Source organism: Lytechinus pictus, chromosome 9 (genome assembly GCF_037042905.1).
Source record: "Lytechinus pictus isolate F3 Inbred chromosome 9, Lp3.0, whole genome shotgun sequence".
Taxonomy (NCBI): Eukaryota; Metazoa; Echinodermata; class Echinoidea; order Temnopleuroida; family Toxopneustidae; genus Lytechinus; species Lytechinus pictus.
In genome coordinates, this window is record NC_087253.1 from 6,589,131 (window position 1) to 6,614,991 (window position 25,861).

Below are 25,861 nucleotides of genomic sequence, written 5' to 3' on the forward strand. Positions count from 1 at the left end.
TGAAAATTTCATCAAAAATTGGATGTAAAATAAGAAAGTTAAGAAATTTTAAAGTTTCGCTTAATTTAACATAATATAATTTAACAAAATAGTTATATGCACATCCTGGCTAGTATGCAAATGAGGAGACTATGACGTCATCCACTCACTATTTCTTTTGTATTTTATTATATGAAATATGAACTATTCAAATTTTCTCCTCATTGTCAAGTGATACAATAATTAATTCCTCCCTGAACGTGTGGAATTAGCATTGTTTAATACTATATGGTTCAGTCAAGTTGGTCCTTATTGTCCAATCTATGAAAAATGAGATATTGTATAATTTAAACAATAAAAAACAAAAGAAATAGTGAGTGATGGACATCATCGACTGACTCACCTAGTTGTGCATATCACTGTTTTGTGAAAAATAAGCGAAACTTTAAAATGTCATAACTTTCTTATTTTCATCCGATTTTGATGAATTTTTCAGCACTATGCTAGTTTGATTTTTCTCTATTTAGTCAAGTCAATATTTTCCTGGGGTGGACTTGACCTTTAACTAGTTTTAGGGCGGTAATGAGAACGGGGTCTAATTGATAAACCCCAAGACCCTTCATATTAAGTCAAGCTATGCAGACCAATATTATTATAACGTACCTGAATTATAGAAATCCCATAAGCAATTCACTTGTTCACACAGCAATGACAAGCGTTAGATGTTACTTGCCAGATGTGATGATGAGCGCTGTAACATGTAAACAATGAAATCAATTTTACTTGGTAGTATGCGTTTGTGGATAGGAGTACACTAAAGGTATTGCCAGTCTGCTGAGAGAGATGTATTACCAGCGATATCAGACGGTAGAGTGGGATGGGCTGCAGCTGTATGTTGTTATTTAAAAACCACGTCTGGCCTAGTAGCTACATGTAGTCTGGAAGTTCAGACCCTTGTCCATGTATGCGTGGTAGCAGTGGTCTATACATGTATGCATGTCAATTGGGTTTTACAGTGCCAAGTAGACTGAGTATCTGAGAATGTCGTTATCCAAAGGATATATTTTGTTGTCAGACCTTTCTTCACCCTTTTTGTCCCCCTTTCTCTTGGTCTTTATTTATTGCCTTGTTAATTTTGCTTGTAATATAGCTTGAGGATTTTTGTCAGAATTACCCCCCCCCCCCATTTCTGTCTATATAACCTGTCTCTCTCTGTCTTTCTCTCTCTCTCTCTCTCCATTTCTCTTTTACCTTCTCCCTGATACTTCAATCACTTGTTCTCTGGCGGCCGTACGCCGAGTTGAAAACAGCCATTTTATTCATTTTTCTTCAAACCACTATGTATATGTATCTGGAACAAAAAAGTTTAAACACCCGTTTTCAACTCGCTGTACGGCCGCCGTAGAGCAAATGTGACTGAGGTATAAAGAAGTTTTGTAAGAATTGCCCCCTCCCCTTTCTGTCTGTATAACCTGTCTCTCTTTGTCTTTCTCTCTTTACCCTCACTCTCACTGATACCTCAGTCACATTTGCTCTACGTGGGTGTACGGCGACTGGGAAACAGCTGTTTTGTTCATTTTTATTCAAGCACCAATATTTAGTTGTTACAAAATCTGTTATTAAAACTACTGTTTTCGACTTGCCGTACAGCTGCCCTAGAGCAACTCTTCTAGCCTTCTTGTTTGCTTGTAACAGCTCCCTACTCACAAGCATATGAAATGTCTCCTTATCTACCTTACCAGACAAAATAATAATAATATGTCCATTTATATAGCACAGTTACATTGTATGCGCATATACTCAACTGTGCTTTGACACTTGCTAATCATATTATTACCCCGGTTGTAGCTGAGCCGCCATGTTAATAGGCGCTAAAGCATTCAAGGAATAAACCCTACCGGGTACCCATTCACCTCACCTGGGTCGAGTGCAGCACAATGTGGATAAATCTTTTGCCGAAGGAAATCATGCCATGGCTGGGATTTGAACCCACAACCCTCTGTTTCAAAGTCGGAGACTAATCCACTGGGCCACAACACTCCACATTACTTGCAAAACAAGAGGAACTCCATGTCCCCTTAAAACATACATCATACTCTACATTAACATACTGTTGGGAAAATGTAGACGTGTCGACTGCATTGCCTTTATTTGACAAATTCATGCATCGTCTGAATCAGATTGTTATTTTTTCAGTTTGCTCATCCCATGTAAAGAATTGTGCTGTCTTTCTGAATAACTGAACTGTAATACAAAATAGGATTCTACAACATTACTCATGAATTCTGGAAAGAGTTAATCATGCGGGTACAATTTCATGTCTGTCTGAGAACCGATGAAGTAGGAATAAAAGTTGCAAGTGTGCAGATCCAGTGTTATTTCAAGGTTGAATAGATTTCATATTGTTTCCAGTTATTTGATGAAAAAGAGTGTAAACAAATTCCGCACAATACCAATCAGGCAAGCGTGAAATCCCTCTCGGATTTCAATACATTTCGATCTTTCGCTATTTAGATCCTTTGAATGGAAGTTGTCTCAGCCAGTTGATTCAGAACATTGGTTCTATTGAGCCTCTGCTTTAAATGCACAGCTTTGAAAAGTCTTGAAAGATAAAGCCCTACCTTCAGTATTTTATCCTTCTAGTATGCTTTTCACACTGCACTTTTTTTCCTTAACCCCGGGAAATTGGTGGGGCTAAGGGGGGGCTGTCTTAGCCACACCAATTTCCTGGGGGTGAAGCTTAGCCCACTTCGTTTTCACACTACGTTTCAGCAAAGTGGGCTAGCATGGTAGGTAGTACGGTAGCCTACTATTTGGCCCTGCAAAAAAGCAGGGTTAGCCGGCTTATTGTGGTGCTAAGAGATGCAGTGTGAAACAAAACCGGGCTAAGCACTAGCCAATCACAGAAGTGGAAATTGCATGTTAATCGCGCTATGTGTGGTAAAATCAGTAATTTTCATGAGCTGTGCAGTAGTCAGGGGTTAAGGCGTTAACTATGGCTAAGCAAATAAAGGCAGTGTGAAAAAAAAAATAGTATGGGGTTAAGGATAGTCCGGGGTTAAGGATAGTATGGGGTTAAGGAAATGCAGTGTGAAAAGCGTGTAGGTGTATTAACGAGGGAAGTGACCATCTTTAGATTGGCCTGGGGCCCGGTCTTACAAACAGTTGCGATTAATCCGATCATTAATAGCTATGGAAAACCAGCGACTTCAACACCTCAAATGCATGTTTGTTCAAAATATTATCTAGATATGAATGATATATATACATGTATTCATCATTTTCCTGAAAATTTGATGTGCTTCTCTTTGTTCACATAGCACATTGTAAAAAATATGACACTGATGGATTCCATGTGGTTGAGGTTGATCGGATCAATCATAACTCTTTGTAAGACGGGGCCAAGTTCTTGATATATGTGCATGTTGACGTTTCATTTTTTTAAAATCATATACGTGTAGGCATATTTGTAATCAAGGTATTTATTTTTGCATGCAATTATTGGTAGTATACACTGATCCAATAGTTAACCTAAAAATAAAGTGAAAAGGGAAGAAAATGGGAGTTTTATTCATTTTATTGCCTTTAACAGACATATATCCCTCCCCCCTTCATTTCTGACAATGCTAATAAAGGTCACTTTGCCTCCGACGAAGATTCTGCTAGGATCGAAAGCTTAGGCCCCTTTTGACTTTCTAATGCTAATAAAGATGTAAATTCTGTATTAACAGAATAGAACTTCAATCATATTTGCATACTTCTTACGTACTATCTGTATCTCATCAACACTGTAAATAGGTCTGCATTACAAGACTATATCATGTCAGTCAAGAGCATGAGCAAGGCAAAGTTCAAGCATTGTTTACCTCAGGAACATGCCCATAGTATACCCTCAGCTGTAGCCAATCAGCATGCAGTCTAAAAGCCCCACTCATGAATATGCATGAAGGTCATCCTTAAGGGATATACAAGCTAGCCAATCAGGAGGTGCATCATAAATATTCATGATTCAAAGGGCTTATAATGTCATACACAGCTGGCCTGGGGTTTTCCAAAACAAGGTATGTTGCAATATGAAATTCTGAGCATGTTCCTTGTGTCTAGATTGCAATGAAGCCGCTTGTTGGACCCTGGATGTTGTAAAATACCGCATGCATATATAACATGTTAACATTGGGAACGAGGAAACTGTCAAAACGTTTCATCTATATTTAGTAATTCCGTTATCAATATTGTGCATTGTTATGACTGAAGATGTTATCATGATGTTATCAAGTTATCATGACCTACTTGTCATGTAATGATACGCTCTTGGAATGATTTTTTTTTTGTAACTCCATCTAGTGGGGAATTCCAGTTTGCTTGAAAATAAGGGATAGATTCAGATCTATAGATTGGTCTAGAGTGGGTAATTTGTCTTTGTTGGCATTACATAAAAATCATGTTTAGGGGAGAAGATTAAACCGAAATGAACCAGAATATTCATGTAAGAAATGAATATCAAAGTTCAACAAATCGTCACTGCGGCTAATTTATTAGACTCCATTTATGGGATGAGATGTTAAAAAAATATTCTACATAGAGCTGAATATTCAGGACTTATGCTTTGACAGTCAATGAAGGAGCATGGTAATTATATGAGGATGGGCAATTTCATTCTCATGACGGCCAAAATGGTCCCTAAAATTTGCAAAATTGAATGCTTTGGGGAAAACCACCTTTTCTAATCTTACCCAAGATCTGCCACAGACAGTGGATTAATATGCTTTTCACACTGCACTTTTTTTCCTTAACCCCGGGAAATTGGTGGGGCTAAGGGGGGGTCTTAGCCCCACCAATTTCCCGGGGTTAAGCTTAGCCCACTTCGTTTTCACACTACGTTTTAGCAAAGTGGGCTAGCACGGTAAATAGTACGGTACTATCTGGCCCTGCAAAAAAGCAGGGTTAGCCGGCTTATTGTGGTGCTAGCACCACAATTGCGGTGCTAAGAGAATGCAGTGTGAAAACGAACAGGGCTAAGGAAAGTGGGGCAAGCATTTAGCCAATCACGGAAGTCGAATTGCACGTTAATCACGCTCTGTATGGTAAAATAATCAATATTCATGAGCTGAGGGATAGTCCGGGGTTAATGCATTATCCCCGGCTGAGCAGATAGTATGGGGTTAAGAAAGACAGTGTGAATCGGAAAAAAGATAGTATGGGGTTAAGGATAGTCCGGGGTTAAGGAAATGCAGTGTGAAAAGCATAATAGAAAATCAATATTCTACCTACATACATGTAGAGCAGAATAAGTAGGTACAGTATATTCTTTTACAGTATAATTCCATGTTGAGCAAAATAAATCACCCTTGAAATGAAAGCACTGAACCCCCAAATCCAGGAATAGCCTCAATGTGCCCCAAAAACAGCCATTAAAAAAAATTGTGAAAATCAAATTATTTGGTCCCTTGCTTTGAAGGACACAACACCAATTGATGAATGTACTAGGTGTCACGCGCATAAATGTAGACTTGTATGTTAAAATGGCACTTAAGAAAAATTCATAAAATATAAATGTGAAATTAGAGGGTCGAATGTTTGATGTCTTTGGATAGGATATATATCTGACTTACCATATCTGACCAGAGAAGGGTATGGTAGCCAGCTCATTTTAAAAATACATCGCCATTTATAAAGATAACTATGATGGGATCAAAATCATCAACTGAAACAGTAAAATAGCCCCCATTCTTCCGCTAGTCAAAATATAGTTCCAAATCATTGATATATGTGATCGATCATACCGAAATGAGAGACAAGTCGCAAATCAAAATTCCTTGGAATTCGACACACAAATAAAAAAGTCAAAATTGTGAAGATTTTTTTTTTTTCATTTCCTGATTCTTCCATGTTTCATAATTACTCTGTGAAAAAGATGAGTGAAATTGATGACGGGAATATGATAAAAAAGCAGTTTTTCTGCGAGTGTTTTTTTCGGTCAATTCGAAAATTTCTGATACTTGGCACGTTCGACTTGATCGAATTTCGCTTCATACTAAGCTCCGCCCCTAGCAACGTATGCCATTGTTGATTGGCTATTCATTTAAACTCGTGTACAGCTGGCGGCGGCCGCTAGCTCGATCGATCGATCGGTTCAATGATTCAGCTTCAAAAGAAAGATCAAAAGCATCGATTTCAATACGTATTCTGAAATTCAAAAGGGGGGCTTCTTGACAATAGTTAACAAACGGGATACAACTTCTAAAGGGTTATTTTTTGGTGATAATAGTACCAGGCGTGGGTATTAGCGATAGATTGATACCGGATTTAGAGTATTAGCCTGGCTATAATCGCGAAATAAAAGTCATGCAGAGACGCAAAGTATTCAGAACACGGTTTGTTTGCGAGGATTAATTTCATTAAACATAACATGGACATGTTGAAGATTCTCTCCATTATTTGCAAGTGATCGGGATGTTTTCAAGAGAGAACATTTTCAAAAGAAAGGGTTTACAAACCTTAAAAGTATTGTTTGTTCGTGAATGTGAGTTAATTGATCTGCAGTATCTTTAACAAAAGAAACAAAATTTATGTAGAAAGCTTGGTGGGCTTCATTATTTCCAATTATTTATAATCAAGACATCGTTGCCCTCAATTTTTATCATGTTTGAATGAACGATAGAGAAAGCGAAAGAAATATCTGTACAAACAGAAAGTCTGAGACAGCTAACGTCGACCAATGAAAAATGGCCGAAACGACCATGCAAAAGGTTTAGTGCATTTTTTTTGGATAAAGACATTGATTTAGAATATCAGTCATTTAAAATACACATATTGACATAAACATTTCATAAAAGTCATTGTCATGTTGTTCCATTCGACTGTGTCCAGATCTATTCTCTCTTTCCCTCTCTCGTATTCTCTTACCTACTTCTTTCGTCTTTCGTGTGTTTTATTTCTTCCTTTCTTCCTCTCTCCCCCTTTTCGTTCGCTCTTCTTATTCAGGTCATTCGGTCTCCTCTCTCTAACCCCCCTCCCCTATTCTATCTCATCCCCTTTCTCTTCTTTAATTCTTTCGTCCCTCTTAATCTGTTTTTCTTTCTTCCCTTTCGATCTTTTTTTTTCTCTGCCGATTTTCCCCCCTCCTTTCCTTCTTCTCTCTTGCCTTTTTTTCACCCTCCACTTCTTCTTGTTTTCGTTTCTATTTACATAATTCTGTTTTTCGTTCTTCTCACCCTTCGATCTTCTCTCTTTTTGCCGGTTTTCTTTCTCTTTTCCTTCTTTGTTTTCTCCCTCCCTCACCCACCGCCTTATTCCTCTTTCTTTCTTTCGTTCCTCTTTATATAATTATGTTTTCCTTCTTCCTCTCCCCTGCCCATTCCCACCATCTTATTCCTCTCCCCCTCCATTTCTTTTTCTTCTCCCCCGTCGATCTGCTCTCAATATTTTTTAACCTCATTTCTTCCCCCTTTTTTCCTTCTTATTCCTCTCTCTTGCTCACCCCACCGTCTTATTCCTCATCCTTTTTCCTCTTATTTCTTTTGTTGTTCTGTATTATTCGTTCTTCTCCCCATTCGATCTTCTATTTTTTTTTCACAGCCGTTCTTTCTTATATGAAATTGTTATTATTTAATAAACAAGACGATGATACAATGAAAATCAATGGTATACTCCCTCCTCACTGGTTTTAGGTCCGACCTTTTCTCCCTGCCTTTTATTTCATTAAAAAGGGAGATCATGACAATTATTTCTTTCACGAATATAATTATAAAACCCCAGTATAACTATGGAGCTATTACACTGATCTGTATAGAATATCAGTGGATTGACATATCGAACCAGAACATTAACTTTGTTTCGTCTTGCAGTCGCGCGTGACCTGCAAGTTCACTATTGTTCCAAATGCAGCCTCCTCATTGGTCAATCGTTTCGCCTTCTTTGGCAAGCGGTTGCTAGGACATTTCGGTTAGCTCGGCGGTGGCAAAATAGATTTTTCCATGGAGCGGATTCAAAACGGAAGTCAAACTTCGAAGGCGTTTTTCTCTTGATTTTTATTTTCAAAAGCCCAATTCTTCTTGCATTCTAAGGCTAATATCTCCACTATTATTTACTCTTAAGGGTCGAGTGATATATCAAATTAAAGGTAAAGAAACGGAGAACAATAATCACTACAAAACTTGGATTTGAAAAATTCCGAGTTGTCTCTCATTTCGGTATGACGAGTCACATATCTTCCCAGTTTGGGCAAAGGAAGTTCAGTAGTTACCATTTCTAGAATCAGTGTTAGATTTTGAATCATATTCATATACTTTTGTCAATCAGCAATATCAAATTGAAAAAAATTGAATGGGTTGGGTCGAACGAATATCTTTAGCCCTGCTGCTGTAATTAGGCTCGTGGCACCACTAGATTGCGCAATAATTTCATAACAAGGCAATGAGTGACCCACCTTTACAACATTCACGTTCCTAAACGGAATTTAGATATACATCTAATGTTAACAGACAGATCAACTTTTGAGCCCACCATCCACCAGGATATCAACTTTTTCCTGCTTTTGTTCTTGAAAATTCTTGGCAAGTTCAGTTTATTTATCTTCTATATTTGTTATGAAATGTCATTGAACTGTCTATATTGTTTTGAATATGTACTATTACTTTGATTATAATGGCCCATATTCCGAAATCAGGTTTAATTTAGACCATGGTCTACATGTAACTCTGTGCTGAAATTATGGGAATCCAAAAGTGTCAAAATTTTTATTAAATTGCATGTTTCTTATAGTTTACTGTGCTCTTTCCTGATTGATCGATGGTGAAGACAGTCATCTATTTATGCTTCCTAGACAATTATGAATGATTTGAGAGCCAAATGAGCTGAAATATGATATCTCTATTGTTAGTGATTTATGTAACAATTGGCTATCCATACTTTAACCACAACTTTAAACCTGAGTTTAAGTTAAACCCGACTTCAGAATACGGGACATTGTGTTTACTTTGTTTGATTTCTATCTAAATTGTCATGATTCTTTTAAGGGGAGGTTCACCCTGACACTCATAGACCAGTCTGTACATGTAGTTACTTCATGGGCAATTTGGGTCAAATGACCATTCATTTAAATGACATGCAGGTTTCAAAGCAAGATATTATGTAAGCATGCCTCACATAGCAAGATGAAGAAATTGAATAGACCATTTGACTAGAATAGCACACCAATGAACATTGTTATGAACGTATTTGTTGCATTTCTACTTTGAATGCATTAGCATGTATGTACTTGGCCGAATGTGAGATACCAGTCGCTAGTGAACGCATTGTTTTTTGTGGATCTAATGAAAAACACAATTCAAATGAATATCGACATCAAAGTTGGTGCTTAAGGCGCGGTCCCACTGGCTGGAGGACGCAAAACATATGCATTTAGGATACAGCGGACAAGCAAAAGTTTTTTAATGGTAAAGTGACCTCAGAATACCACCCCAGGTCATCTTGGCACTTGGGGCAACTTAGCCCTGTCAAAATGTTTAGGTGCCGAGTTGTCCACCGTAAAACCCAACCATATGGTATTGAAAATTGATACAAAAATACACAAATCAATTGTAATCAAAGTAGACAACATTGCAATTAATTGAAAGAGCGATCCGGTATTGGACAACTTGGCAGCTAATTTTCTTGGTGGGACGAGTTGTCTCAAGTGCCAAATTAGCTCACACCCTCTGATGATATACATGTATGCTCTGCACAAACAAAATCACTTTCAAACTTTTGAAAAACTTGCATTTTGCATGGGAAATATACAGTCTGTGGTGCTAAAAAGTTAGTGAACCCCACCAGAAAATTAACATATTTTTAAAGTTTGACAGGTTCTGCCATTTTTTATATGGTTCATTGTGAAGTTAGTTGATAGATATTACATTCAATATTAAAAGTTTATTTCTCAGGGCCTGCCCAACATTGTAGTGTTGTCTATATTTAACACTCAGAATGAGAGAGAGCATTTTCTGGTAGGGTTCACTAAGTTTTTAGCACCACAGACTGTATATCACACAACATATACATGTAGATCTGCTGCATGTCTGTGACGTCACAGAATAAGTGCTTTTCACAATTCACAACCTTTTTATCGTTTGATGTTTTTTATCAAACCCTCAGTGCTTTCTGTGGCTAAACAGACCAAGGCTCAAAAGCCATCTTTGCAGCAAAAGTTTAATGAACAGTAATATAAGAACGTAAATCTCTTTCTTTAAAATCACAAAACTCTTTTGATAGCTACTGTATCTAACTTACCTTTAATACACGGTGTGCCTGAGATGAGGAGGAGTTTCTGTTGTAGATGTGCTGCTATCAATTGGAGGACTGTAATTGAAATGATGCAGAATAAGTGCTTTTCACAAATCACAACTTTTTTATCGTTTGACGTTTTTTATCAAACCCTCAGCGCTTTCTGTGGCTAAACAGACCAAGGCTCAAAAGCCATCTTTGCAGCAAAAATTTGATGAACAGTAACTCATATAATAAGATAAGAACAAAAATTTCTTTCAAAATCAGATCACAAAACTTATATGATAGCTAACTAACTTACCTTTAATATACGGAGTGCCTGAGATGAGGAGGAGTTTCTGTTGTAGATGTGCTGCTATCTACTTGGGGACTGTAATTGAAATGATGCAAGATGGGCAGGGCTATCATGTCCACCCCCCCCCCCTTCCCCCCAGCCTACCAATTGAATAGATAGTTTACCCCTAGAAACCATCTTATTCATCACCAAAACAAAAAAGCTCCTGCACAATGCCATTGCCAAGTTCGGTGTGAGGGATGTCACAAAAGGTATTACATAACGGTATGAATGAATGGAACAACCAAGTCCTGGCCATTGAGGCCTAGTGGATCCTGGATGAATAAACGTGGATTAAACGATGCAGTGGACAATGGGTTAATCCAAAGGGCAGATTTATTCATGAATGATATCACCTTGCTTTAATACATCCCAGGTACCAGAATTTGTCGCCACTAACTTGGTGATGATTTTGCTTTTTAGGTGCAACAAATTAAAGATTTGAGATAGTTGACTGCATTTTATCAAACATTTAAAGGGGAATCCAGCCTTGGCCATTGAATGATGTGTTGGGAAGGAGTAAAATAAATTAAACAGAATGGTGAAAGTTTGAAAGAAATCGGACAAGCAATAAGAAAGTTATAGCTGCTTTAAAATTGAGATCACTAATACTATGTAGATTTCAAATTGGCAAATGGGTAAGTAAATTATGGTTACCGTAAATTATGACAAGGGGCAAGGACAACTTTCCCATAGGCCATGTACTTTATTATCAGGGATTTGTGGTTTTCTCCTAACTACCCATTGCCCTGGGGCAGTAATCTAAATATAACCCAGGTAGTACCGGTATATTGTTTTATGTCCTCATGAAAGAAAAATATAATTTGAAATAAAACTTTTGGGAAAATGAAATTTTAGCCATAATATGTATTGGAATACATGGAATAGTAGTCCTTGCCTTGCATCACTATGACATCCCATATGCGGCCAATTTGAAGTCTCCATGGGTATAGTGATTACCAATATTTACAACTTTTAAAAATTCATAACTTTCTTGTTGTTTGTCCAATATTGTTCAAACTTTCACCTATCAACTTGTGAAACCAAACTAAACTTGATTAGAATCACGAATGCTAATCACAGTCACGATTACATGTACAATAGCAATCATTATTCAGAGATGCCAGTCTTCAGGCTTTTGCCTGATTTCAGGCTCTGACAACTTATAATTTCAGGCTTTATATTGTACAGTACATATATGGGCTTTTAACATGTTCTGGCTTCTTTTCAGGCCCAGTGAGTAAAACTGACTGGCATCCCTGATTATTATAATGATAATTCAAGATTCACGTGTGAAAAGGTCCTTATTCTGACTCTCTGATGCTAATGTATGTTTCTCTCTGACATGTGCCCATTTCCTCCCCTTCCATTCACATGAATTCAAAATCTTACTCTTCACATGGAAAACAATGCATGGTTATTCTCGATTGCCTATCTTGGAAAACTTTCCCTTTTAGAAATCTCCACTCTTCCACTGCATAAACAGCTGAAAGTTCCAAGGACAAAATTTTAATTCTTCCTGGGCTTCATTTAAATTTGCAACATGTCACAGACACATGTGACAAACAGAACCTTGCGACTCAGATTTTTTAATTAAAAAAAATGTTAATACACTAAATATTGATTTTTGGTGTTATTTTGTTAGGGGCTCTATTTTTGCAACATCACTTGCACAGGTCGCAAATAGAACCTTGCGGCTCAGATTTTTAAAAGTCAAATCAATGTTAATACACTAAATACTGATTTTCGGGGGTGTTATTTTTTTGAGGGCTTTGATTTTTGCAACATCACTGGCACAGGTGGCAAATGGGACCTTGCGGCTCAGACTTTTTAAAGTCAAATCAATTTAAATCAATAATACACAAAATACTGATTTCCTGGTGTTATTTTTTGAGGGCTCTATTTTTGCAACATCACTTGCACAGGTGACAAATAGAACCTTGTGGCTCAGATTTTTTGAAGTAAAATCAATGTTACTATGGACACTAAATACTGACTTTAGGATGTTATTTTTTGGAGGGCTTTATTTTTGCAGCATCACTTGCACAGGTGGCGGACCTTTTTAAAGTCAAATTTTTTAAGTCAAATTAGTCTGCTGTGCAAACCCTTCACACAAGTTAAGGGTCTGAATGTGCAGCCTATTCATGCCTTGTGTTCTGATAAGGCCCTCACGCTCAGGAATTGACACAGCAAGTTTAGTACGTGTTAGTCTTCGCTTGGAGACACACTTGTTGATCAAAGTTTCAATCGGGGTCTGTGCCTGCAGACTAAAGTCAAATCAATGCTAACCAATACATGTACCTTTTCATTTTTATTATCTATCTCCAAGGATGAAGTCGATATTCAACCAGAACCTCTTCAAGAGACCAAACAGAAGATGCACGCTCTAATAGACGAAGCCTTCTCATTGGTCGGCAAGGGAAGTCCATCTAAAAACGCTGTTGTTCCGTTGAGCGGAGGCCTCTCAAATAGTCAGGTACGTAGATGGTGAAAATTCATTGGATGTATGTAGCACTTTTCCCTGAAGATACAAAGTGGCAGCGCAACTATCATGACCCCTGTATTAATAGATACAGGGTTCCCAGCCCATCAGGGAAATCAAGGAAAATGATTTCCCTATTTTCAAGCAAGTTTTATAAGACTTTCTGAAGATGACTTGTTGAAGACAGATAAATAAGCTCTGCCCTCCAACTGATTTCCTGGGTTAGACTGTCTGCTAAAAAAAAACATCATTTTCACAATTGAAATGTTCTTTTGCAAATGAGTATATGAATTGGAAATGTATTTGAAAAGGGGGAAAATGCGACCATGGGAATATATGGTTAGAAAGCCCATTATTTTAGTAATTTCTAGTCAATTTGTGTACTCTCTTGCTATTATCATGTTATGAGGTACATTCATGTAGTCTAATATTTCAAGATGATATTGATGACGATGATGAAAAGCAGTTATATTCTTCAAAAACATTCAAAGGCAACGGCTCCCAGCCTCCTACAGTATGCCAGACATGGTGCTTTTTTCAGATTTGAAGTTCTCAATGTTCTTACAATTTCAAAGTTGGACTGATAAGGGAAGCCCAGAGACATAGAGCTACATGTCCTATTTTTAAAATAAGCTCTTTCTCTGTGTGTTCTTAGACCATTTGTTTGGCATTTGAAGAATGAGATATAGAATGGACATATTACATTAACATGTGATTGAGTATCTGAATACAAAAACGGCCCAAGTCCAAATTTGGGGATTTTTTTTAGTCAACTATGGGAAACTGTTCCTTATACAATGACTCATCTTGTGTATAAATGATAAATCTGAAATCATCTCAGAAATGCTTTAAATAAAGGAGGAAAATCTGGTATGAGTGTAAGAAAAGCCCAAGTCCAGGACTTTGGCTTTTCTTACATTCACATCATAGCGCCCTCTCTCATTAATTCTGCTACTTACTACAGAAGTCTACCATGTATATGAATGTAAGAATGACCCAAGTCCATATGATTTGAAAAACGACCCGAGTCCACCCACAAGTAACGTGAATATTAATGTTCATAAAAAAATTGCACTCTTAAATTTATTTTATGATGTTTTCTTATGACTTTTGGCCAAATTTAAAAAATATAAGTTTTTCAATTTTCTCGAAATGACTTCCTATGGATTTTGGCTTTTTTATATTCAAATACTCAATTACATGTACATTGTAGTTAAAGAAAGCCAAGAACTTGAACTCATTAGTGTTCTATGACGTTTCTATCAGAATGTATCATTCTATCATGATTTCATCCAGTATACGTTTTTTGGGTATACATTCTTACACTATTTTTTTTCATATGTGCATCAACAGAATCATAGCAGTAGGGAAGAAGGAAAGAAAACTCCAAGAGATGGCCAGCAAGAGTAAGTAAAAAAAGATTATTTTATTTTATTTTTTTATTCATTGTCATCTATTATTTTTGTTTAGGTACATGTATTTGTACTTTCCCATTTTGTTTATCATCTCTACATTCCCAGGTGGAAACCTTCCGTAAGGGGTATGTCCAGCCTGGCATCAACGTGATATCAATAAGTATACCAAGATCGGAGAAACACAATAAAGAAAACGTGACAAAAGTTCATCAAGGAATACCAAAGTTATGACTTTTTGAAATTTTGTGATGACATAAAAGTAGCTGCCCCATCGTTTGTGTAGTATTAGCAATTCCAGACATTACAGAATTCCAACTTTTTTAGATTTTTTGATTGAAATATGAGGATAAAGTAAAAGGGATGTACATGTTAAGTTGCTCGTCTGATCTTGTTGTATAATAACTATTCATTATTTTTCCCAAATCCATCTCAAATGTATGCCTGCATATTTTGTAGTACCCTAATCAGATTATCAGTCTATGTTCCACTTCATATCCTGTTATTATACTTAATTTTTGTTTTTATCAGGGTACCAAGGCAGTTGTTTGCGCCAGTCATACCACCCATACCAAGGAGAAAACCTAAAGACACATTGATTGGTAAGGCTATTAAGTATTTTTATGAATTGATGTAAGAGTTGATTTCCTTGATTAATCTTCTTTGATTTCTTCACGAAGCAGACCTACATGCACTGCATGCAGTTCCATCTTATAACACATGGGAAGTAACATAAATTTGAGCTTTGAATAAAAAATATGAAGAATGGCTTGTGAAGTTTGGTTTCAAAATTCAGATAATTTGGTGGGATATAAAAAGGATCCTGTGAGTGAAATTCATGTACGATAAGCAGGGATAGATCCAACATGGGGCATGAACAATACGGTCCCTGTAATGGTAACTAGATCCACTTCTAAAAATAGAATGAATCTGGTAATATTTATCAATATTCACTCAAATTTGAACTTTTTTCCACTTCAGCATTTATTCCACTTTTATAAATCATCGTCTTGGGTGTGAAAAACTTGTATCTCAAAATCTAAAAAATAAAAAGGACAGTTCAGAAAAAAAATGATTCTTGAGAAATGACACAGGTGAAAAGCTCGTTTGCCCAGATAGGTATAGGAATTTGGAAAATATTTTCAGGAAATATGAGGTTCCCACCATTGATATTTTTCTAAAATCAGCTTCTTCTAAGCTGCCTTCAACAGCCCCGGCAATGTCAATTTGTCATGCAGGTTTTGAATCCTGCTTTAATAGTCCACAACTACGGGGTGGCCGGATTCACTTTAATAAACTATCATGTCTAATCACGCCAAATCCAAGCCTGCTAACCATACATGTACATCAACTTCAGTCCAAACAACACTCCTACAAGTTGATTAACTAATTTCATCTGAATTCGGATACCCAAGCACTTGCTTTTTAAATGGATCCCTCCGTTTTTTAAATCTTGATAATGTTTATAATTTTCTTTTATTGCTTTGTTTTTCTGATGGAAAAATATCATACATTGTACCGAACTCATGTATTGTTTGTATATCAGTTTTGTTTTTTTGCAAATGTCATCGTAATTATATACGAACATTTTACTTTGGTCTGTCGCAAATGAAATAAAACAATTTATAATTTCATACTCAAATAGATCCCCCTCAGCCTCCTCACTTAACCCAGTCCTCCTACTCTCCTCCACTGCTTGCTTCTTCCATGTCTTCTTCAGTTGCCCTCCCCCCCCCCTGTTCCCCTCTGACTAACCAGACATCATGTTTTAAGGGGAATACAAACCAAATAAAAACTTGTTTTCAGAGGGAAAGAAAAATCAGACAAAGTTTGAACAATATCGGACAAACAATAAGAAAGTTAAGAATTTTTAAAAGTTGTAAAATGTGGTAATTACTACACCCATGGCGACATCAAATTGTCCACATACATGTATGTGATGGCATAGTGATGTAAGGCAAGGACTACTTTTCCATGTACTCCAATACATATAATGTCATTTTTTCAAAAGTTTTACTTAAAATTATATTTTTCTTTCATGAGGATATAAAAAGTTTGCTACCTGGGTTATATTTTGATTACTGCCCTAGGGGAATGGGTACTTAGGAGAAAACCACAAATCCCTGATAATAAAGTACATGGCCTGTGGGGGAAAGTTGTCCTTGCCCCTTGTCGTTATTTACTTATACCTTGGTCACATTTGCTACGGCCGCCGTAGATTCTAAAATTTGTACGGCGAGTAGCAATTCTACGGTCGCCTCAGAATTTCCACGGCCACTTACTCTAGTGGTCACATATGTTACGGTCGCCGCACGGCGTATTTTTTAATTTATGGAGAAAAAAATATGCGGCTGACGTATGTCCTTGAAATCATGACGTACGGTCGCCCTAGGGCGACCCTGCGCTGGCCGTAGGTTTTTGACAAATACTACGGCAGACGCGAGGTGGCCGCAAGGCGCCCTCACGGCGGCCGCAGGGGAACTATACAGTGAGTATACCATGAATTGCTTGTCACACTCATGATATTTTACATTAGACATTTCATTTCAGAAAGTTTTCAAAGTGTCACACCATGCCCATGCGCGTATTCTGGGTGGGAGGGAGGGGGGGTTCGGGGCCCGGGCCCCCGGGTAGGCGAAAAGGGGGCGCCAAAAAGAGAGAGGAAAGAAAGGGAAAGAAAAGGGAGATAAAAAAGGAGGGGGAAAGAAGAGAAGAGTAATAAAAGTGGGGGGGGGGGGCAAATTGATGTTCGACCTAGGAAGGGGGGGGGGGTCGCCAAATTATTGTTTGACACTGATCTGAATATTATACGATCAGTAATGTTCGACCTAGGAAGGGAGGGGGGGGCAAATCGACCTTTGAGGTGATTCGCGCTCGCATCGAATGATTAGTTAGATGGACATCCTGTTAATGATTACCTAAATTGCGTAGAATGTCTAGTTTTGGAACGAAATATAAAATAGGTTCAGCTCGCGCTTCGCGCTCGGATCGAATAATTTTTAAGTGCCCATCCTGTTCATGATTACCAATAATGCTTAGAATTTCCAAACTTTGGGTCATTTTGGAATATAGAAATTTTCAGCTCGCCCTGACAGATAGAGAGTTACCCATCCTGCTCATGCTTACAAAACTTCTCAGAATATTCTATTTTCAGGTCTATACACAAGCTATCAAAAATCGCGTTCGCATTATTTATTTGGACTTATGAAATAAATCTCCCTTAACCATGCTAACTTGTTTGTATGAATAAAGTTAAGATGTTAATAAACGCTTTAGTCTTAAGTAAGAACTACACCCTAGGAAACAACAAAAATCAGCATTTAACTCCCCGTGATAATACTACTAATAATGATAATAAGTCATATTTTACCCAAGTTAACCGCTGGTGAAAGGGCAATATCTGTGCTTCCTGGTCACATTTGTTCTTTTTAAAAAAATGGTATTACATCATATTCATGGATAGATTACTTTTTATCAAGTCATCATTCAAAAAGTGGTCTGCAGTTGCCCTTGTTGCCCTCATGTGATTATGAAATAAGGTAATTCAACATGCATTTAAGACACCCGTTTGCCTGACGAGGAGGGGTCGCCATTTTTTCTGAAAAGTACAGATGCATATGGGCCAAAATTATAGGTAGGGCCCCCGAGGTGCAAAATTCTAAATACGCGCCTGGTGGCTCCCGAGCAGATAACACAAAAGGAGAAGGGGGAAGGAGGGAAGAAAAACACGAGGGCAGCCGCACGGCCACCGTACGCTCGACGTACGGCCGCCGTAGACCGTTCTACGCCATGCCTACGGCTAGTCTAATTTCTACGGCGAGCGTAGAAAAGAAAAAATGTTATAACTCCGCGTTAAAATTCTGCGGCCACCCCTACGGCCTGTAAAAAGTAGGAATCCGCCGTACGTCGACCCTGCGGCCACCGCAGATTTTCTGCGGCCGCCGCAGAAATTTCTTGATTTCAGGTATCTACGGCCGCCGTAGAGCAAATGTGACCAAGGTATTAATACTCAGTTGCCAATTTGAAATCTACATACAGTAGTCTTGGGGATTTCAATATTAAAGCAGCCATAACTTTCTTATTGCTTGTCCAATTTCTTTCAAACTTTCACCAGTCTGTTTTATTTATTTGTCTCCTTTCCGACACAACATTTTATGACCAAGGCTGGATTCCCCTTTAATATACTTTTATTTTTCTCATAAGATGGGGGTACACAGACGTCGTCAGAGATGGGCCAGACAACCCGTGTGGTTGTTGTGCCTGTCAGTAAACCACCACAAGAGGGCAGCAGTGTGATTTGGAACCCCTACATAGCAGGAGACGAGACAGCCAGGTTATCCCCGTCTCTAGAACCAGTAAGACCTCCTTTCATTAGACAGTCAAGAATATTGAATAAGATGTTATATGTGTATATATATATATATATATATATATTGTATATATTTTTATATATATACGATTTTTTATTTCCACGGCATTTACTAAACCTTTTGTGATTACTTTATTCCATATGCCGAAGCAGACTATTTCTATTTTATATATATATATATATATATATATATATGCCTACATCCTACGTAAGGGCGAAGTCTATGAATGGGTTTATTCCGTCATAATACACATAGATGTAAAGACGAAGGTAGAGGGCGTTATGGTGCATTACGAACATTGAAAGAAGACAAAAAAATCGCCTTAAAGACAGATGTAGAGAAATATATATATGTATATAGTTGTGCTCAGTGTTAATGAACCCCGCTACAAAATGCACTCCTTCATGCCGAATGTTGAATGCAGGCAACAACACTACGGTGTTCGTTGAGCCCAGAGACACAAATTTTATTGAATGTAATATATTATCACCTAAAACGTGGCAGAACTTGATGATTTTAAATATATTAATTTTCTGGTGGAGTTAATTAACTTTTGAGCACCACTATATTTAGATTCAATTGTATCATCTGCATTTGTGAAAGAGATCAAATTACCTGTCCTATCATACACACATTTATGATGTAGACAGATATATGTAGAGATTCAGGTATAGGTAGATATAATTTTTGTTATGTTTTTTTTTTTTTTGACTCTTTATGCTGTACATTTGGACAATTTTTCTTCTTTTTTTGATAGGCATCTCTTCCTGGTGGTCTGAACTCATCCCCAATCCCTAGCCCCAGAGGTGTATCATCCACTCACCAGCAGAGTCATATGTCCTCCAGGGAGCGGAGACCCGACGGAGACAGTCTCCGGGGAACCAAACAGGGCGTTGTCGAACGCTATGCAGACATGCTCCAAGAGATGCTGACAAGCCAGCTCCCGCTTCCCCCGGAAGAAGGGGACGGCATTCCTTCCAAGAGCTCCCACAAGCGTGGCGTTACGCTCCTCGAAGGGGAACCGGACTACGACTGGTCCTTCGACCGCAGCATCAACGGCTCGCAGAGGTCGGGGTCAAAAACGCGGTCACCGCTCCCCAACAGAACAAAATCAAACGAAACCGAAAAGGGCTCGGCGTCCACGTCCGTTGATGAGAAGTTGCCCTCACTAAGCAAGAAAGAGAAGGGGGTTGGGAAGGCGGTGGATAAGTTTTACGACGAGCTGGACGTGTCTACGAATCTGAAATACCCGACGGGACAGTGTTCGCCTCAGGTTGCAAATGCGGTGAGGGAAGAACTGATCAGATTGACAAGAAGGATGGGCGATGGAGAGGAGAGTGGATTGGTTTGAATTTCATTCTCTTCCAGAGTTTTAATGTTTGTATGGTTTATTTTCAATTTGTCAAATGCCAATTTGTCCAATTGCCAACTCGTCTTCTATCATTTGGTCTACCATCAGTTCGTCCACTCACCACATGGTCTACTTTCATTTAGTCTAATGCCATTCTGTCTAATAACCAGTTGCTCCAATAGCCATTTAGTCCATAAACCATTTTGTCTAATTGGACTAAGTGTTAAATGGTACAAAATGAATGAAAAATGAAATAGATATTAGACTAACTGGTTATGAGACGGAATGGTCTTAGACGAAATGGTGATTAGACAAAGTGATGATTGGACCAAATGGTTGTTAGATGAAATGTTGATGGACGGAATGGCATTTAGACTAAATGGAAGTAGACCATGTGTTGAGTGGACGAATTGGCAATTTACCGTTTGTATTATGATATTGTACGACACTATCTCACAAAGGAGCGTGATTGCTACGGTCCATCCCAGGGCCCGGTTGCCTTAAAATCACTGCTATACTAATTGTGCCATCCAATGGTAGCTACCATGGTAACGCTGATCAACAGCCAATCAAAATCAAAGATTCCATGCAAGTTACCATTGCATGGCAAAGGTACCATAATGGTAACTTTTCCGCAACGGGGCCTAGGTATGGAAAACTAGCGACACAGCATTTTCATTGCATATCTGGTGCTGTTACCAAATGATAACATTTTGTGAACAAGCTCTTATTTATATGTAGATCCTGTGGTCTGTTCAGAAGAACTATTTTTTGAGAAATTTGATCGTGAATGTTAGGGCATTATTTGAGTTAAGTTGAAATAACGCAAGTCAGACCAAAATATTTAAATGATTACTAAATGTTCCTTAGGCATAGGCTGATAGGCAGATTTTGCTGCACGTGGACTGTGAATGAAAATAAACAACCATCACTAAATTTCCTGGAATTTTTTACATTTCCCAAAAAGTCTCTGGAATATGGTCTAGCTTTCCAGAACTTTGGAAATACTGATGTGGGAGAAATTTGATTTTTGAATTGCAAGTTCCTGTGTGACATAGCCTTATAAATTACTTGAGTTATGCCACGATTGAGTTACTTTGAAATAATGCTTTAAAAAAATGATATTCTGATGAAAATTTAAATCTTATTTAAGCTTAGGCAGAATTTGATACAAATATTCTTTGAATGAAAGTAAAAATCATCAAGAAAAAAATTACTCTGGCAACAATATTCACTGAATAGTACATTGTCAGTGGACTGTACGTTGTCACACACTACTGTGACATTGCAAGAGACATGTACATGTATTTTGTTGGCCACCATGCAGACAACACCCTGATTGAATATAGCTTGCCTTTCCAACATTTGCTAATTCCTGTGAAAATGGGAAGCTGTCGGAACGTTGAGTTAGGGTGGTCTTTTTCAGGAGCAAACATATGCCCACATATGCCTCAAAAGAAGACATGGGGTACAGCAAAGCCTCCAAGTTGAAGAAGTTGCAATGTTTGTTTGAAAGCAAGATGACTTCAAATGAACCATTTACCATTATTTATATCCTATGTTTCTCTGTAGAGAGAAAGACATTGAACATTCCATTGCAATAAGATGAAATTTAGGTGCAATGCTTTGAAATATTGTTAATGCAAATACACCATTAACCTTGTCACTATTCCTTCGCTGTTTTCTGATATTTCGTAATCCAACAAAATGAAGAAATTATGTATTTATGGAACATGGCCGTACACAGCAGGGGGAGGGGGGGTGGGAGGCAGTTGCCCTTCCAGAAATTGTGAAAGTTTCCATTTTTTTACTGAGAATTTTCAATAAATTTAACAATAATAGTAGGCATGGAATCTTTCAATTTCAATTTTACAAAATGCAAAAGCGCCCCAACGACAGGCTTGGTTGCATCGCACCCTCGATTTAGAATTTTTTTGGGGAAAATGTTTATGCTTGATGTCCCCCCTAGCAAAAAAAAATTATGCGTATGGCCGTGTTAATTATCGAACGTACATTGATATGCATGTACTGAAAAGAAAATGCAAGTAATATATTTCATCTTTGTAAGAAAGAATGCTGAGAAACTTATTTTAGCGTCCCAGAATCCATCCATTTTTCTTTCTTGCCTTTTTCACCAAACTTTACTGAAATTGCATATATTGTATTGCACCAAAGCAGAAATCATCTATTAAAATATATGAAGTATTTATATTACTATGAAATATTGTGCTTTTAGGGAAAAAAAAGATGTGGATGATTTTACCATGTGGGATGTTCACCATGATGATAAGATGGTTTTAATAAATCTGAAAATTTTGTAGAAAAATGTTGATGAAAGTTTGATGAAAATCTGTTTAAGAAAGGAGTTATGAAGTCTAAAGTTTTTATTCTGTGACATCACAGAGGAGCAGCTCCTACACATGTCATGTGATTAAAAAAAAAATTAAAATGTAATTTTCCAAGAAAAAAAAAGTTTTTGTATTTGTGGGGTGGATATATCACCAGACACATCATTTCATACCTTTTATGAGAATTTTTTATATTTATGATGTGCCATTAAAAGCATGGAATTTATGTAAATTAATATTACGCAGTTTATTTGGTAGCTGCTCACATAATTAATGACATCACAAATTAAAAATTTTTTAAATTCATAACTCTTTTCCATTATTTGATGGATTTTCATCATACTTTCACAAATATTTTTTTTCTTTATTGTATCTGCCTTTATTAAAACCAATTGATTGTCAGGGTGAACTTCCCCTTTCAGTGCTAGTAAATTTATTACCATGTGAGTCAAAGAAAATTTAACACCTCACAAATCCCCAATTTAAGAAAAAAATAAGTAATGAATGCATAATCGTTATATATGGTTGAAAAGAGTATCTTCTCCCAAATGATTTGCTACCATATTTATGTTGTATGTCTCCATGATTGGATAATCAGTAGGTATTCTTTACAGTGATGTGAATTTTGATTTGCGCCAAAGTAAGGCATGACTGCAATGAATGAATCCAAATGCCACTGATGCCATAGTCCTACATGAGTTGGTAAACAAATTTGCTAATCCCTTTTCAATAAAATTAACTTGAGAATTTATACCAAAAAGTGTTAATTAAACAGTTATAATATAAATTACAGAAAAGGTGTTTTGAAATGGATTTTATTGCAACCCTTGTAGGATTATGACATAATTGACATCTGGATTCATTCATTTGCAGTCATGCCTTACTTTGGCACACATCAAAATTTATATCACTGCAAAGAATACCTCCATGACATCCAAGCATTAACACATACCACATAAATACAGTACCAAATTATTTGGGAGAACGTACTCTTTCAGGCCATATATGATAATTATGTGTTCATGACATTTTTCCCCCTTAAATTGGGGATTGGTGAGGTGTCAACTTTTTTTTTTATCACCCTGTAGTGCAGCAGACAACAATGTGCTTGGCAAAAGTCTATTGAAGTGATTAATTTATTGATTTTATTGTGTAAAGACAATTACATTTTCTATGTTTAATTGGCAATAGTTTGGGTTCCATGACATTTGCTCCTGTGATGATTGCCCCTACTTAAAATCCACGCATTAAGCCAAAATCTGAACTTCGAACCTAACCCTGACCTTAATCCCATTTGTTTTTCATTTGAATTAAAAACCCAATGGCAATCACGTCCTAACCTTTACCTCTTCTCTTTAGAGAAATGATCAGAGGAGCGATTGTGGCAGGAACAAATGTCGCATTCCCATTGGGTGAGAATCTTGATCGAACTATCAGAACTGGTGACACAACACTTGTTCCTGCGACAATTGCTTTGGGCTTAATTTTGTCTATGATGTAGGGTTAGGGCTGCTATAGGGTTTTATGCTGGATTTAGGGTAGGGTATAGTCACTGTGTTAAACCCAGGGTCAAAGTTGGCCATTCGATAACTGTGTGGAATTTACAGCAGAGCATTTGTCGCCGGAGCAAAAGTTTTGGAACCATCGGAACTATTTGTCTTCCTTCATCTATTTATTTTTATTCCAAGCAAGATGGCAGAGCACAATAACACTCCATGGTTGGAATGAAAATATTTAGAATGAATTTGAGCACCAGCAAATGCCAGAGGATCACCTACGATAATAAATAAAAGACTGTCACGACTCACAAGGCTCACTACATAAGCTGGTACACATTTAAAATGACACAATGTAAACATAAGTATGCTAAACTATTTACCTTATTGGATTAGTCCATTACTTCATTATTTATTTACTTCATATATCTGTGAGAAGGTCATGTTACTATTATGATTAAAGATAGGCTTGCTGTTAATTGATTGTTTTACTAATATTTGTTTCGAGGGGGAAAGTTTTTTATTTGGTATTTTGATTTGCCAAATGAACACATTCTTGCCATATTTGTGAATATTTCAGTTCTATTGAATCTTTTCTATTACCTTTAATTTGTACAGGTTGTATATATATCCTAGATGTATTTTATCCTTAACCAGACTTTTTCTGTGAATATTAGAAAGTTGAAGATTATTTATTGATGAAGGTGTATTGATTGTGGCCATACATCTAAAACATTGTGCCAAGAGGATACATCGTTATTTTGTAAACGAAATTTCAGAACGTTTTTGAGAAATGAGATATAGTCACAAAAAATTAATGTATTTTTGAGCAAAGGAAATAAAAACTTTTTAGACAAGCAACCTTTTGCAGCATATATTTTGTGTCTTATGTTTTAGTTTTTTTTTCTTCTTGTGAAAAATGATAACTTTGGAGACATGATGTTCTCACAATTCCCAGGGAAGGAAGCACCTTTGGAATATTGCTATAGTACATGACCAGAAAAAAAATAGAATAGAGGGGTTGGTGTGTCTACCAGCGTGTATGGCTTAGTTGGTCGAGCCTCTGTCTCACAACTGGGAGGTTGAGACTTCAAGCTGCTGCAGAGTTGGACCAAAAATATATTAAAAGATGTAAGAGGGGACTTGCTGCTACCCTGTTTGGCATTCAATGATTCAAGGGATGGAGCAACATGGATCTGGTGCAGCACTATGGCTGCTGGTCCCAGGACCAAATGGACAAATAAATTTTCAGAGTATATCCATTTCAGATTTCTATTTTGAACAATATGGATTTTCATTTCCTTTTTAAAAGCTTTGAGATGTGAAGGGCATGTGCTGCATTTAGATTGATGAAATGACAAAATAAGAAAAAGTGCAATACTTTGTTGTTGAAGTTGGATGCCATAATATTTCTGAGCCTTATCAACCCATGTGTCATTTCTGTGTGCATTCTCTTGAATTTTAAAAGACCAAGAATTAGTTACTTATGGGCATGTCATGTTGGGGTTGCATTTGTTATTTAGGGGTTATTAGGCCTACTTCTCAAACACATTAACCATACACTGCAAAAACTCCGGTGTTGATTTAACACCAGCCCGGAATCTATGTATGTCCACACCAGAGAAGTATTGAAACAACACCAGTTTGGAATCAAACCGATGCTGTGTTAGTACTAATTGGTGTTGTATAAACACCTTTCTGGTGTTAGACCAAAACGAAACTGGTGTTGTTTAACACTTCTCTGGTGTGGACATATATAGATTCCGGGCTGGTGTTAAATCAACACCGGAGTTTTTGCAGTGTACAATCTGTGAACTGGGTCTACA

General features: G+C 37.3%; 1 protein-coding gene and 1 long non-coding RNA gene across 2 annotated transcripts; one reads left to right on the forward strand and one right to left on the reverse strand.

Annotated features, from left to right (window-relative positions):
* Positions 1-641: 641 nt before the first annotated feature.
* On the reverse strand, positions 642-10,634 carry LOC135155482 (uncharacterized). Its single transcript, XR_010294631.1, has 3 exons — positions 10,544-10,634; positions 10,249-10,317; positions 642-730 (listed from the first exon to the last, which is right to left on the reverse strand). It is a non-coding gene; the product is annotated as an uncharacterized LOC135155482 (long non-coding RNA).
* Positions 10,635-10,967: 333 nt separating this feature from the next.
* Positions 10,968-22,651, forward strand: LOC129268385 (uncharacterized). The gene is made up of 6 exons (XM_064104573.1): positions 10,968-11,214; positions 12,906-13,052; positions 14,412-14,464; positions 15,002-15,072; positions 18,674-18,825; positions 19,598-22,651. The coding sequence occupies exons 2-6, from the start codon at positions 12,954-12,956 to the stop codon at positions 20,189-20,191; spliced, it is 969 nt and encodes a 322-aa protein (XP_063960643.1). The 5' UTR covers positions 10,968-11,214; positions 12,906-12,953; the 3' UTR covers positions 20,192-22,651.
* The last annotated feature ends 3,210 nt before the right edge of the window (positions 22,652-25,861 follow it).

What these genes read in the sequence shown, in the direction of transcription:
- LOC129268385 (XM_064104573.1), top strand. Translation starts at nt 12,954, where the DNA reads ATGCACGCTCTAATAGACGAAGCCTTCTCATTGGTCGGCAAGGGAAGT. An exon ending in GAGGCCTCTCAAATAGTCAG is followed by an intron (nt 13,053 to 14,411) that starts GTACGTAGATGG and finishes GTGCATCAACAG; the next exon opens with AATCATAGCAGTAGGGAAGA. An exon ending in ACCTAAAGACACATTGATTG is followed by an intron (nt 15,073 to 18,673) that starts GTAAGGCTATTA and finishes TTTTCTCATAAG; the next exon opens with ATGGGGGTACACAGACGTCG.